The sequence below is a fragment of the Dendroctonus ponderosae genome, unplaced genomic scaffold, assembly GCF_020466585.1.
Source record: "Dendroctonus ponderosae isolate FM_Combo_2020 unplaced genomic scaffold, Dpon_F_20191213v2 Dpon_F_20191213_139, whole genome shotgun sequence".
Taxonomy (NCBI): domain Eukaryota; kingdom Metazoa; phylum Arthropoda; class Insecta; order Coleoptera; family Curculionidae; genus Dendroctonus; species Dendroctonus ponderosae.
This window is the reverse complement of record NW_026017519.1, coordinates 6,790-23,318: the sequence shown is the minus strand read 5'-3', so window position 1 is coordinate 23,318 and position 16,529 is coordinate 6,790. Positions and strand designations below refer to the sequence as shown.

General features: G+C 31.3%; 1 protein-coding gene across 3 annotated transcripts; it reads left to right on the top strand.

The window, feature by feature from the left end:
* The first annotated feature begins 42 nt into the window (after positions 1 to 42).
* LOC109538812 lies at positions 43 to 16,495 on the top strand. 3 transcript variants are annotated; one of them, XR_007280718.1, is made up of 4 exons: positions 43 to 577; positions 2,429 to 2,681; positions 16,109 to 16,252; positions 16,314 to 16,495. XR_007280718.1 is itself a non-coding variant. In XM_019906199.2 (3 exons), the coding sequence occupies exons 1-3, from the start codon at positions 167 to 169 to the stop codon at positions 3,419 to 3,421; spliced, it is 957 nt and encodes a 318-aa protein (XP_019761758.1). In that variant the 5' UTR covers positions 43 to 166; the 3' UTR covers positions 3,422 to 3,489. The 3 variants fall into 3 exon arrangements, 2 of the variants coding, with proteins under 2 accessions (XP_019761758.1, XP_019761759.1); XM_019906199.2 differs by lacking the exons at positions 16,109 to 16,252; positions 16,314 to 16,495 and adding an exon at positions 3,129 to 3,489; XM_019906200.2 differs by lacking the exons at positions 16,109 to 16,252; positions 16,314 to 16,495 and adding an exon at positions 3,129 to 3,489 and having other exon boundaries at positions 63 to 520.
* Positions 16,496 to 16,529: the final 34 nt, after the last annotated feature.

The following is a 16,529-nucleotide window of genomic DNA, read 5'->3' as shown; positions in this document are numbered from 1 at the left end:
GGGTAAGTGGTGTAAACCTAGTCAAACCTATTTTGCCAAAACCAGCTGATTGTTGTTGATGTTTTGGTTTTGAAAAAAAAAACAGAATTCCCAATTTCCTTTTAAAAAGTTTTTGTGATGATTCTTTGTCGGTCGATATTTAATTTTCCTTTAAAATTAATAAAGCATGACTGAACCAGTTGCAAAACGCGATTTTCTTGGTATTCTATCAAATTTGAACCGAAAGTTTGAAATCACGGACAGCAAATGGACAGAAGAGAAGGCCTACGAAATAAAATTCAGGACTCAAATCAGAGTGGAACATAATGATTACAATCAGTACTGCGATAAGTGGGTGGAAGAGTTCTCCTTCCTCACAGACACGATTTGGGTGCATAAAATATCAAATACGGGACCCAAAGTGAAATTTCGTAAGCAGTACCAATGTTGGGCCTATGAGTCGAAAGAGGTGAAAAAGGAGCTTCTTTTTGATGCAAGGAAATGCAGGGCAACACTCGATGTTAAAGTGCTAGGCAATACAGTAGGTACTAAGAAGTCGAACCGATTTGTTCGGCTTGGGCTGAATACCCTTATAAAGGTAGGAGTTTTTCATTAGTCGAGTAGAAAGTGCAGCGTTCCAGACTTCACCTTCATTTTGAGCTAGTTCTTCTTTCATTATTTCATGCAACCATCTCGAGGGCTCTCTTGAAAACCTGCAAAGACCTCACAAAGTGGTCAACGAGGTCTTGTGGTGTCTTCTCTCAAGTTTCAAGTTTGGTCTCATTAAATTTATACTGATTTTATCTGTATTTTTGCGAAAAGTGTGCTTATTGGTTGGTGGTGGGCCATATTTTTAATTTATTCACATATACAGGGTGTCCCGTAAGCACATGATCAAAAGGATACTGCGATATTATTTGCATTCTTTCAAAAATGTCTGGCTCGTCTGCTATTGATGGTGAAAGTTTTTCCAAAAACAGCACAAAGTTGTGAATAAATGATTAGTGCATCAACTAAAAAAATTAGTTGATTCCATACACCAAATAAAAGGTTCTGGGAGTTTTTGTACCACGACACTCAAGAATTCACCACTTGTCCAAAACGGATGAACTCGAATGATTCATCAAAATATGAGTCTTACATAAGACCAAATTTACAGCGAGTTTCACTAAAATACATCGTACCATTATACCGATATTTGCCTACTCAATAGGCAAATGTTATAATTTGTTAATTAGTTGTTAAATTTTGGATCTATTATTAGTTGAAATTACATTTAATAATACGACGTCCGGTATTTCGACCAAAGCGATAATTGTTCGCATTTGAAATTCCACCAAATTCAACAAAGGAAATTGGTAATAATTCCGGTTATGATGAGCGTCGATTCTTTAATGTAAACAAAACAAGTAAACATTTGCTTAAATCGCAGGAAAATAAATCTTAGGAATTATTTTTAAAATAACTATAAAGCAGTTAATTGTATTGTGTACACTTTAAATAGTAAACTAAAAAATGGTATTTGAGTGTATGTAAGTGCAACATTATTTGATTCGATTCCCAATTATACGACATAGAAAACACATTGAAAATTATTTGAAACACCCATTTGTCCAGAACTTGTAGTTTTTATTTAGCGCCCTCAGTGCTAGATTCACATTGTACCCCTTTTTGTCAAGCTGTTTGGTCTCAGATATATTTTAAGTGGATACTGTTTGAATTGATTTTGGATATTAACAATAAACTTATTATTTTGGCTTCTTCAGCAAGGTGGTTGGTAAGAAATTTCATGGCAGAATATTCGGTATGACGTTTTTTAGCTATATTCGCAGGTAAAGGAATTTATATTGTAATTAAATATATAAACTGCAGAAAATAATAATTTTTGTAATAGAATCAGTTCAAGTCATTAATCTAAGCTCGATTAAGTTGTAGAAAGTCGATTTTATTGGTTTTGACTTTGAATTGAAGGCCGAAGCACAATAATATTGCTGCTAAATTCATAATTTATTTCATTTGTCATTTTGAAAGAACATACCTCTACATAATCTCTTGCGTTAGAAATTTTTTTTACATCGCAATGAAAGTTTTTTAATTCTGTTATCAATGAAACTCTTTGGACTATCGAGCACAAACTAATCTACTGCTTCATTGTCGCCATATCGTAAAAGTGCTTCTTTCAGGGATCCAGAAAGACGAAAGTCACAAGGTGACAAGTCTGGACTGTAAGAAGGATGTTGAACATTTCCCAGACATTTTTTTTATTTCTAAAACGTAGCGTTTGCTGGGTCCTAGCGTTGTCGTTGAGATGAATGATTTATTTGACTGCTCCAAACGGACACTTATTTAAACGACAATTTTTGATTTTCATAACTTTTTTATTTCCAATTCCACATAACATGTTTTTACAAGTGCACCATTGACCGCTTTTCTTTTGTATCGCTTTCAGATAAACTTTCAACATCTACATCCTGTGGATACGTCTCAAGCTTACGCCTTTTTTGTACATTGGTGTAATCCAGTGGCTGATGCTCCAAAACCCTCAGCGCCTGCCATTGAAAAAGTGGCACAGCTTGTAGCTAAAGAAGTCCACAATGCCGCTAAAACATCTCAGAAAGCTGGTGAAAGGCTTAATGAAGCCTTAGAAAAGCAGCGAATGGCTTCAGCAGATGAACTGCCGAATCAGAGCACGAATTTAACAGGTAAGATACAAAGTTGCTTCACCTTGAAAGTCATTGAACACTAATGTTGGGAATTAATAAAATTAATTTGTTAACTAACAATTATTTGCTCTCCTTGACTGACTGTTAAAAGGACTTAATAGGAACTTAAATTTAAGTATTGTTCTCGATCTTAGCTTTAACATATAATTAGTTCACTTTCAAGGTGCTCATTCTAATGTTGCCTGCAGAAACGTACATGCGATTTTAGTTGCGGTGAGAGTGATTTGCTTTTGTACTGTAGAAAAAGGTGTTCTCAGATTTGTCGCACAAAGTCCTTGTAGCTAGTTAAGTACTTACGTGTCGCAAATTATTAGAACACATTTGGGACGAGCTTAAGTGAATTGAGATAGTAAGCAAAGTGGAAATTTAGTAGTGAATGTCCATAGATAGATTATATGGCAGTGTTATCAGATCAAAACGTTCTAGGTTGTGCAAACACATCGATTTGCCATTTACAACCTCAAAGTGGCAACAGACTGAGCCTCGATCAACCCCCCTTAGCAAAAGTAATCGTTAACACTCCGGATGGTCAAACCAGCGAAAACATTTTTTACATCCACCAAGTGGTGTTTGATTCGACAACTCAAACCCTCACTGAAGTGCCACCAGATCAATGTGGCGGACTGCCTGATATTTCGAATCATCAACTAATTCAAGTGCAATTGCCGGATGATCCTGCTCAGAAAACAACCCTTTTCATTGATCCTAATCAATCCTAGTGAATTTGCAATGATATAATAATATTTATGCCATTTGTATTTTTTTGTAATCATAATTTTAACAGTAATGTTTTGTTGTTTTCACTTGTCACTCCCTTCGTGTTATGCTTTTAATACGTTCTACTTCTTGGGTTAAAAATAAACCAACATAACTAATAACTTAGGTAACGTCTTAGTTCAACCGTGAGATCCGTAGGTGTTTTGCTAAACAGAATATACATATTTTGATCGAACAATCTTAATTTTCTCCAGTTTGAAACATTCAACAATGAGATTAGGTCTAATACATGGGCACCGAATACATACAATTTCATTTATCGTAGAGACTCAAATGCAATCTATTGTTACGCAAAGATCACTTATGTGTGAAATTACGCTGCGTCTATAAGTTAGCTCAGCTTTTCTTCATGCGGGTCATTAAACACGAATATACGGCGCATATGAAGGTCTACTCTAACCACCCATACACCACAGTAAAGCGTGGTACATGTTATTCAATAATTGCATGATAAGAGAAAACTTCGAAAATCGTTACACTATATTCGGAATGTAAGTAACCGCAAAGACATTTTTTATATATTGATATGGGCATTTGGCTCGAATGTCTTAAGGTAGAATACAACATATTTGTTCTCCATCTTTAAGTAAAACTTTTCACGTAAAAGAAAAAAGCTGTGACGACAGTACACATTTTAAAACTTTAGCTAAAAACAATGTAGTTTTTTACACAAAAAGTTTTTTTTTGTACTTTGTTGTGTTTTTTTCTGTTCTGGTTTATTGGGGTCATTTTCGTGAATCGGGTTTTCGCTGTCTTCTAAACCCACGCTGATATATTTTATAAATAATTTTTGTTTTACATCACTATTAATGGATAACAAAGCTTCTGTTGTTGCGTTTTTGCGAAAAAGCTATCGTTAGTTTACTATTTTTATTGCAAACATCGCGTTTTATCTTCTTGATTTGAATTACAGAGGTGGATGCTTTTTCAGATGCTTTTTCCATACACCCAAAATTCCAAAGGCAAGGGAGATTTATCATTAATTATTTATAATTTTGATTCCACAATTTACCTTTTAACGTGCTAGCTTTCTCCCTATTTTAAATTAACAAAATGTGGACAACATAGATATTTGGCCTTTTAAATGCGAAGAAGGGCATCGAAATTTATCGGTAAAACAGTTACACTCCCATTTGTCCAGATTAGTTTTGTATTTTAAACCGAAATTGCAATTTAACTCATCCCTCCTTATCATTGTCACCAATACAAAACAAAAAATTAATATAATAATAAAAATAAACTGAAAACTGGAATCGCCAGCATCAAATATTCAGAATTGAATTCTGGGCTGAATTATTTTATTTTATATCTTATCTATCAATTATGGATTCACTCTTGGTTTGTCAGTTATTTAAGATCAGTTCATTTCTAAAAGATTCTTTTACATGCCCAAATGTATATGGGAAAAGGTAACGGAAGAAGTGGGAACCATATGAAACTTTTTATTATTAATTTTAACAAAAAAGTAATTTTTCATAAAAAGATGGAGTAAAATTAATCCTATATTATTTTTTTTATTTGAAGGTTTGACAAATTCTTAAAATTTTATCCACGCGTTTATCATATTATTACCGTTTTTGTCACTTTTATTTTTGACAATATTGAAAACAGTTATTGAAAAAAAAAATTCTATTGTAGACATCGTTTCAAAAAAGGAAATTATTTTTGCATTGCGTGAATGTAGGTGCATATTACTCCTAAAGCGTATTTTATTAAAGTATATTATATTTTATAGTTGCATTTTAAGTTTTGGACATTCAACCATTTTTTTACAACAAGAATAATCTTTTTAATTAATAATAAAGCGTTTTTCATATTGCTCGAACTAAGGGAGACATAGATACTGAATGTGCTGGAATCTGAAACTGAATCCCTCTGTGCACTTACCTGAAAATCTGGGCAAATATTAGGTCTTGCTATTCAATATCATTGCTTCTGGTTAATATTTACATTGTAACAAATCTAAATTTTCTGAAAGCTGAATACTGCTAAATAGAAATTATTCAATGTGGGCTTCTAGAACGACTAAAAATTATTCCAAAATTTCAGTTTTCATATTGTAAAAAGTGCTGCAGATGCACACAAATTAGAAATAGTTTGATATGAAGCTTAAACTGCGCCTTTATGGAGATTGGTTTCACTTCCCTTCTTAAGATAGAATCGTTTTATGGCTCAATGCTCTAGATTTGTTTGGTTACTTGGAAAGTGTATTAATCTCTCCTGTTTCATCTCTGTAATAAGCACATTTTTTTTCTAATAAGGAAATTCAAAGCACTTGTATTTGATGTAAATGCTAAATCTTGAGAGATTGAAAGCTAGCAATAAATTAATAAATCTCATTCACAAGAAAAGCAATCCAGATAATCCAAGAACCATCCAACTTCACACACAATCCGGATTTGGTCCCACATGAAGAAATGCGATCAAATACTTTCAAATTGGGTTTATCTTATGAACTCAGTTCTATGTAATGTTCATTTTAGGTACGAGATTCATCTCGTTGTTCAGTTAAAATAAATCATTACCATTTTCGAAATTCACGTCGTTCTATATTAGCAGATGTTTTTATTGATTTCGTGACTACAGTTTAACACCTAAATGAAAGTGCAAGCCAAGAGAGGTCGAGCAGAGGTTGCAGGTCACGGTAACAGTTCATTACTCAAATAAACGGTGATTGCTTTATTTATTAATATTTTTGCTTTATCCTTAGGCGTGCGTCTTTATTTAACGTTTTAACTTGTCAGATTCTGGGCAAAGGTTGCGACATTCTGTTTTTTTTTTGCGATCAAATTATAGAGAACAACGACATAATGAAAGGAATAATAATGAACTATGAGTCTTTGTTCTTGTGCGAGATAGTGCTTATGTCTTTCATAAACAGTTGATTGCCATCTGTGGAATGATTGCAATTGTATATGCTGCAAAAGATCCTAGTTGTCATGACAGAATTTCCAGAGTTTTTTGCTTAAGGTGCCTGATTAGTTACAAATTATTTCTTCATTATAAGGTGATTCCTTTCGTTTCTAAAATTTGTGAATACATTTTTTTTTCTCAGATGTAATAAAAATTATTTTGTATGCTAATTAAGTTCATTTAATGGGCAGAAAAGTTCATAAAGAATATTACGGGTTATTTCAAGACAGGTCAACATTCTTGTTAGATTCTCATCCGTTTGTTGTTTGAAGTTGTGAAATAATGCTGTTAATGCCATATACTGATTTTGAAAAATGAAGGAAACATGAAAATTGTACTTTTTTAAGTACAGTATTTTAACTTAACTTAAATGTTTTGAAGAGAAGTAAAACTAATTTTAACAGCAAAATTAAAAGTACAATATTTTTATTGTCGGTAGACTAGTATCACTCACTGACTTACTTTTACAGATCGYAAATGCATGAGGAAAACTTACACATAACGTTAATAATTTTAATATACAATAAAAATATATTTTTATATGTGAAACGCGTGAAAAAAGATTTATYTCAGRAATGTGAAAATCCAATAAAAGAAGAGTGTTTTATTAAAAAATGCAAGTTTGYGCATTYTTRAAATKTTGGGCATCCRATTACAGGGATTAGTTTTAACATTTTTTGAAACTGAGACTAACAGCGAATACTTTCTACATTTAATATGCAAGACGGAATCAAACTACCTGTCTGACTTGCACCATTTTTGAATTTTGTGATATAATGCTGTTATTATTATTATTCAATCTCCAAAAATTTTCTCGTGCATCTAGATAGCAACGATCCTCGATTCGGCAGACGTAAGAAAGTAAGAGCTATTACTTACCATAACAATTCCCCAAACATTTAAATATATATCACGTAGCGAGTGGAACTAATATACAGTCGTGTACCCTTACACCATAGCGAGCAAATATAAGTACCTATCTAAAGCAAATTGTAGATAATATAAACGGGAAATGTCAAGCTTTCATTTTTTTTAAGGACAGTGAAATGCTGTTCGGAAATTGGGCGTACTGGCTTTGGAACGTTGTCTTAATTTTTTTGATAATTATTGGTCATTCTTTCAATACCATAATTATGTATTTGAAAACGTGCTGTTGTAATAACCGTATCGCGAAATGCCAACACAAACGTACCTATTCATTGTTAAAATTTCAGGCTGCAAAGCGAAGGTGAAAGGTTGCAATTTGCAGTGTGTAGAGCTTTTCAAGATTAATCGATATATTGAATTATCTTTGTTGTACCGGAACTAATTTTTCTTCGTTATTGATGTTTAATTGATTTTGCGTCATTATTGCTTCCTTTTTTCCATTTCCAGTAAAAACTTATGTAATTAAGTAAAATGAAGTAACCAGAACAACGTATAAATGTATCCCGATCATTAATCCTCAATTATCAAGTACATAAATTAAGACACGCCAAATCCTGCTAATTTGTTTTTTCGTCTTTAGGAAAATCGCTAAAATTTGTTTACTTAAATCTATAATCTACATGGTGGCCCACCTTATTCGATACTTTATCTTACGAGGAAGCGAATAGATTTCTAATTAATCTTTTTGTTACATATAGAGGTTTAAGTGAGCCACATTTTAAAGTGAATTGTATCCCCAAAAAAGATACATATCAAACTTATGCTTTTTTAAATAGAACACTATAAATGATTATATTATTAAATTCTACCGAAAAATTTACGGTTAATTTCAATAGGGCATAATATGACAAAATGTGAAAAATATTGTAGCCTGTATAGACAGCTTTAGTGGCTATTCACGCTGGATAATTTACGTGAATTACTAAAAGGACTCTTTTGTTACTTAATAGAAACTGAAGTTCAATTTAAATTTATACAGAATAACCGAAGATTTCGTTTCAAAATTGAATAACTGACAAATTTCTCGCTAATGGAACACCCTTATTACTTTTCTATATTTTAATATTCATACGTAAAAATTGTTCAAAACTCGACGCATAATCTGTGTAGCAGCAGTGCTATAAACCATATAAATATATTATTAAAGAATAAAGCCCATAAAAAGTCTAAGTCTGTTAAATCTGGGTACTGAGACGGCCTAATATCTAATCATAGATTTTTTAAAATTCAAATTACATAAATGAACTGGGATAATCATTAATGACTTAAATTTAATTTTTTTACCGAATTTTTTATTGGGGTTCTGTGATAATTTTGCATTTTAATCATCCATATTAAAACTTAATATTTTATTTGTCGTTAATGCCGCATACGAAACAGATTTAGATCTGAGATTCTTCAAAATGAGATTTTCTGTCGATTTTTACAATCAAAGTTACTCGATGACTCGATTTTGAATAAGAAGAGCAAATATCGAAATTCTGACAGAAAAACATTTAAGAATATGGAATATGTGAAATTAAGTCAATCATCCGTAAGACTTTTTCTCTAGAACTCGACGTATGAATTGTCTTATTGCTATAGTATTCTAATTTTTTGGAAGTTGAGATTTCCCTTACCAGTGCCTTGAAACTATTACCAACCCTGTCAATTCATCCAAGTACTTTCCAAAAAACACAAATTTATAACAGGAATATATTGACGAGCTGATTGTTTTACCTTCTATACGGAACTACTCCCATACAATCCCACAGACTGCAGTTCAATGAATAATAATCCTTCAATTCCGCTCATAATTTCCCGATTCGAAAAAACGGTTCATTCGTAACACCATCGCAAAAACCGATAAATCAGATCGAGTGCAAATATTACGTCAACATTATCAAAGTCTATATTAAAGTTCATTTCCATTATATCGTGCTTCAATTACAATTCATTAATAAATAGACAAGCATTAAATTTATGCAGCGTAATGTGAGATGAGAAAATGGTTCAATGAAGATAATAAATATATCTGTGGGTTTTATATTTATTCTTTTGTGGTTTATTACAATTATTTTCAATGACCAAAAGAGGCAAGCTAATTGTTAGTTCGGCAATTAAAGATTAAGATTTACCCTCTGCTGTATTGCGTGAAAATAATAGCGTTTTCAAAATAAGTTTACGCAAACAGAATAAGCAAGTTAAAAAAATGGGTAAATTGCTTAATATCTTTTTCAATTAGAAGCAATATACACAAGTGCAAGGTAAATACTAATATATGTGTGTGTATGCAAGTTTATTTATATGTATAATAAAGTAATAAATTCCACCTGACGACAATAGTAATTTTCTCCAAAGTGTGTTAAATTGGCCAGGTAAGTAACAAAGCTAAAATCTTTTTCCACCGAATTTGGTATCTATATATTGTTCATTGTCCGCGATTGCAATTAGTTCATAAATCATAACTTTAACAGCAAAAATACATCATTTCTCCTTAATAAATATATATCTGGTATCATTTAAATTGTTTTGTTTCCATTCCTATTTTTTGTGCAACCCATCTGTTTTATAGTTTTCAATAAGCAATAAAATATATCTTAATTACTTCTACAATAATTGGTGACTTATGCTTTGTGCCGATGGATGTTTAGAAAGTAAATTGTTTCATCACCATTAATTGGAAGTTCAAAAGAATTTGCCGCATATTACTTATTACTATTGCTAAACCTATGTAAATGTTTATTGGCGATAGTGGGGTAAATGAAATTTTGTCTTAGTCATTATTTTACCCTAATTGGTGCTTGGATTACCAAGTCACATTTACTTATCAAGTTGAATAACGAAGACAAACATTTTGGGTAAAAGTCGATTATCAACTTTTGAGCAAAATTAAACGAAAATTAAATATTTCTAAAAGCTAGAATCCTCTTCTGGAATTTTTTGCGAGTAATTTTCCGCTTTTTATGCTAGGCAGTGATAAAACCTGTTTTATAAAATATTTTATTCAATCGGTTTTACACCAGTTCTAACTCTGAACTCTGTTGAGCCTCTAAGCAACATGCCCTTATAAATGTTTCTTATGTACATTGTACATACCAGGAATATGCAAAATGTATTGTCTAGCAAGAGAACAAACCACAAGAAAAGTTTACTGTCTAGACGGTAGTGGGAACTTTTACTGGACTATAGATATAAGCTCATTTTGTGCGTAATGTTAGTAGTATTTTATGCGGGTGGATTACTATCCCTCAGATTTAAAACAGATGAATTGGTGTAGTGTAAACACTTAGTGCTCCGAGCATCACTTCTAGCCTGATAGAACTTTACGAATTTTGGGAATATGGAGAGAAAACTTTGTCAGGTAATTTAAAATAAAATGATGGAACGTTTTTTTTTGTGAGTTAAAATAAGTTTTTGTGGGTTATTTTTGATCAGTTGTGAAACTGATTGTGAATGAGAGTGAATTTTAGAGGATTTAATCATTGCAACTTTATTAATTGAAATATTTAATAGTTATTAAAATATTTTTTGTCAATAATTTTTATGCGATTATACTCATTTATTGTTTGTGAGTGCTTGCAAGGGCATTTTGAACTTTCCGAGTACAGACATAAATAATCTGTCGTACAAAGTTGTATTAAGAGCTTAATTGTAATTGAAAAGATTTTTAATTTGGCTTGGTCACTTAGTGTTTGTGAATTTTTTGTCGCTGTAAATTTAGGTGCTTTACGAACTCTGCTTATTATACATACACTTTTTACTTTCCCCAAAAAAAATCGTCTCTTTAGTACAGCAATTATCAGACGTTAACGTCAATTAAATATTCTTAAGTGAAATAATTTTAAGTTTTTTGCAGTATGCAATTCTTACATATGGCTTCAGTTCAGTTCAACGTATATCCTGAAATTAATATTACACTTTCATATAATCAAATATAAAATTTCATGTTAATCAGTGCATGTGGTTTGGGAATTGATTTAGCCCTGATAGTTTGTTCAGATCTGCTATGCAAAATTATAGATTTTGCAGAATACATTATACTGGTATTTTCTCTCCCTATTAATCTCGAATGTTTTTAGTTTGGATCAAATTTCATTTCACGTAACATTCTTTTGTGTATTGCTGAAAATAATGCATCTCACGATCGTCTAATTTGCTCATTTTTATTTATGATCACGATTTCATAGTATATTTTTAACTATAGTAATTGTAATATCTGTTTTGCAATTAGGGTGCTGCAACTTTTACACAAATCCATAATATAATAAATACCTGGGGTTATTTAGTAATACAAAAAAGAAACTCAGGAATTCCGACCTAATTGATATTAGTAAATATTTTCAATTAAATAATTAGATGAAGGATACAAGTAGAGGTCAATATTGTATGTACAAAAAAAATTGTAATAATTGTAATAACGGTGCATTGTGTAAATATTGTGTAAATAACCTAGATACGTTATTATTGTAGCGAAAATATCGTTTCTTGTAGCTTTAGCGGTTGATAAAATTCCAGCTGATTCATATCTTATTTATTTATTACACTTATTTACATTTTACTTGGAATAGTATTCAAATTTCAAACAAAGGTGGAAGCTCCGCACGTGTGCGGCGCTTATTCCCTAGTCTTATTTTCACCTTAAAAAAGAACTTTCACAAGATAGATTTAGAACGAATATAAGCCTAAATGTTATGCATTTTAATAGGGTTTTACGAAAGTTCGAAATTGAAACCAATCTTAAATTTTTAAAAGCATTTTAACATTCTGTACGAACGAAGTAGCTTTAGCAGTTGTATCTACTTGATAGACGTTCTATTGCACAGAATGAACCACATTTCAATAGAATGGAGTATTGAAATATGAGAACAAATTGTTTGTTTACATACTAATTCCGACACAATTCCATTCGCTCACGCAATTGGCTGATTATAATTTTCTAAAAATTAGTGAGCCGATTTTTATTGATGCAATACCGTCGATGTAAAAACCCTAATCGATTTCCAAACAATCGACATTAGCCTTTGAATGTTTGCCTACATGGGAAAACAATTCATTATAATTCGAATAACTCAATTAAATTTAATTTTCAAAACAATGGGCTGAAAGCGAATGCGGAAGAGCAAATACAATGGACAACGTTTAATAATTAGATTACGAAAATATTAGGAAAGTGGATGGTACAAATAAAACAACTGCCAACATACTTGGAAGTCTATAATTTGTATGTTATTTATATTCCCGTTGTTAATAAATAGCAACTGTAATTCTAGTGAATATTTACTGCCATATACGGCATATGATTATAAATTACATTAATGTCTAGATCAGTTAAAAAAACATGCAATAAATCAACAATGGGAGAAAAAGTAAACTTTAACTAAATATGTAGACATATATGTGATTGTTTGTGAAACCCTAGGAAATTCCTCCAAGGAATTTACGAGTAATTCTTTTAATCGTTTATAAATTTCATTAATATGTAAAATAAACTAAAACCATGCAACAAATCGACAATATGAGAAATAGTAAGCTGTACAATCGTAAATTACTTGGAATACTTTTCTAGCGCTTCACAAACACTCACATATATTTTTTCAGGATTTTTATATACCAATAGGCGAAATATAGCCTACAAACCTTGATAGCCATGCAAGTATGAAAATAGTTATTTTGATTACCATATTAATATTAGTCTGTCGGTTCTTAATTGGTAATAATCAACACTAATTTGATGCATAATTAAACAATTTGTTTTTTCCTAATGTCTTAATTGATCCTGAATGATTGCGATTTCATTTCGAAATTCGTTGGTATCTTCAGCTTTCAAGGAAATTATATAACTAGTTAATAAATAGAGCATGTTGTGTGTACCTTACCGGGTTCTAATGAATTGCAATAATATTGTTTATGGTTTTAATTTGAAAAGCAAACACTTTGTTACAAACCAACTCGTACCTTTCATTTCTGATAAATGTGTACCCACGCCCTTTTCTTAAAAGGTACATTACGTTCATTGGAAACATAAAGATAAAACTAATGAAAAAATGTCCGTGAAAAATAGAATAGAACCAGACCATTATCGATAGGGCAATATGATAGCAACGAATTTCGTAATGAGAACTCAGAACACAATCGAATGAATTAATATCAAGACTTGCGTAATGTTCAAGCGATAAAATGAACTGAGCTATGTTTAATAGCTTATAATTTATCATTCCTTGGGTTATAAACAATGCTAATTTATAGCAGAAAAATCGGATAATTGTGTAAACATAATAAAGTACTAACGAACATGCAAAACAATGCAATTAAGATGCATTCGTTCTAATGCAGTTTGGAAAATTGTATAGAAAAATTTGAGGGTTGAATGTGGCTGCACAAAGCACCTTGATTACTGATAATAGACTCTGGAACAGCAATTACGTTGTTCGATCTAATGGTTCTCCTTCCAATCTAATTGTTTTACTTCATATTTTCCTTAAAACACATTGTAGGTTTTCATTGCTTTGCCCAATATCCTTGGCTTTTAGCAAATGCAATAAAAAATTAATGCTTTTAATAGGTTAAGTACCTACAGACTTCAGCAGGATACGGCTTTTATTGCTACTGTTGCTTAAGCACATTTAAACGTTTTTAATTGCATTTCATATAAATAAAGGGGTTTCCTCTTTGGACTTTTCGGAATGGTCGTAGATATAATGCGATATAATTTATAAGGTCTGGATACTGATAAATACAGTTTATAAATTATATTTTAATTGATCACTGATATCACTGAAGGATCAGTTGATATAAGAGATCGCCATGATGTACATATTAAAGTGCACAAAAATTATTAGGCTGTCACATTTACAAACGTTCCTAGAATGAAAAAGAGCGATGTTTTCGTTTAAATTATAGATGCAAGACTTTGCTTAAGTAGAATCTTCACATTAAAACGATTCATACATAACGCACAAGTTGCATGATTACATACAAAATCATTTTATTTATTCATTTCAAATAAGTGAGAACGGCACTATTTTAAACATACAACCAGGAAATGTTTGAAAGCATTCGGTATTAATTCCAATACATAAATGAGCTTCTGGCAAGCGCATTAGATAATTGTGTTTAATGTGAAACTGACATCAGCAAAATAAGATTTTTAAAGATCTAATTACATCTATGATAATGATTAGTGATCCGGTTGTGTATGAACAAAGAAAAAAGTGTCTAGTCTATTAGTAGTTTTTAAACAAAGGCGTTTAAATAAACTAAAAATAGCATTTTGTGGCAAACAATAGAAAACTGCAACAAAAGGAAAAATAATTCATAATTGATTCTCTTCAACCAAGAATAAAAACGGAGCGTCTACTTATCAGCAATTTCAATTCCATTCAGTAGATGAAAGAGCTTTTATTTTTTCCGTTATTGAAACGATTTTGATTTTAATTTTTAAACATTCAATTTCTTCAATTATTCGGAAGTCCTCGATAATAAAATAATAGTTAAAGTAATGAGGAGGTAATGTGTAAGTCTATCATCTGTTTACAATTAATAGCAATTTCATAGCCAGTGAATCCTTTTAAGAGCCAAGTTAAGTCATGAGAAAATGCTTTAATTACTTGATAATTTTTGAAATCCTCCAGTAGCATAACGGATTAATTAAAGCGGCATAAAATACAAGTTTATTAATACCAATAATTATGCAACCAAATCATTGTAGGATAATGGAGTAATTTCACAAAGATCATTAGGATGGCTGCCCCACCTGAGTTAGTTCGATTTATTCGTTTTTTATGATTCAATTAAAACATTACTTTTGTGTAAATAAAATACATTTTCAGTTTGTGGAAAGTTCTTTACCTGGCATTTAAAATACCTTTCACAGATGCAAAATCAATATTGAAATAACTGATATTGCATGTGTCAATTGGACTTGTTGGTTTGCAATCAGTACATGCGTTTTATTATTTGCAGCTGTTATCAAACCCACTTCGTTCACATAAAAATTGATATTTCTCTAAAATGCAAACGCAGCAATTAAAAATAATTTATTTAATTTTCTGTAGGCAAAATCCGTGTTTCAAGCGATTTTTCACATTTTTGCCAGCATTAATAGCAAAATAAATGGATCTTCTTTACACAAACGAGTACGTTTATGGCGAAATATGTTTATACATTTTCATTATTGCTGAATTCCCGGTAATTTTGTAACGGTATTTTAACATTTGGTTTTAATGAGAACTAACTTCCTTACCTGCTGTGTAGGTTTATTTTAGCAAAAGTTCTTTCTTTTAAACCTGCATTGGGACATACATAAACATTTAATAACAGGTTTTATCTTGTTATATATTTTTTATATAACAAGATAAAATATTTTTTTTGGAATCCTGCTGATCCAGTTTTTCAAGAAGCTCACGCTTAATTTTTTGCAATAAATTACGCACTTAAAAAATGTAGCAATAAAAAATTAAACACTTAATTAAGAAATTCGTTGAGATATCATCAGACATTTTCGCCATTGTTCGATCCAATTTCGCATGCATACACAACTGATCTTATGCATATAGTACAAGTTATTTTGCAATTGGCGCTCATTAAAAATAAAAACCGAGTGGATAGTGGGAAAACGACTTAATTGCTTGCAATTTCATCAACAAATTCTCTGTTGATTAATTCAATTCCGTGTGAATTAATTTGCACCAAATAAGTGTGAAATTGAGCCAATTCTAAAGGCTTTGATAAATAGTTATGTGTAAACTGAAAAAATAAACGTTTTATCGAAGCTGATTTATTTAAAAAATGTTTGTTTTTTGTTTCAGTTTAGCCAAATAGCTGCAGTACTGGTGATCGTTGTTTCGCTGCTTCCATTTGGTTGCTCATTAGAAGAATATCAAAGAGAAATTTTCCTTGCCCCCAGGAATTTTAATCCCCACCCATATGAACACCAATTAGCTAAAATTCAGGTATGTTACTTATTTTTTCAATAAGACCTCAAACTCTCATTTTTGAATATTTTTTTTTTAGGATCCTGGACCTGTTGTTTTTCCGCGAGTTGAAGGAGAACAACAGCCTGCTGGTGAAAATGTTTTCAATATTATCACTGTTGATAATCCCAGAACAAAACATCCAATTGATCAAATTCCTTATAGGAGAGTGGCTGAGAAAGTCAAGTATTTAATCAGTAGAAAATATTCACGTCCTCAGGTAAGGCATTATTAGATTTGCTCAAAATAATAAAAG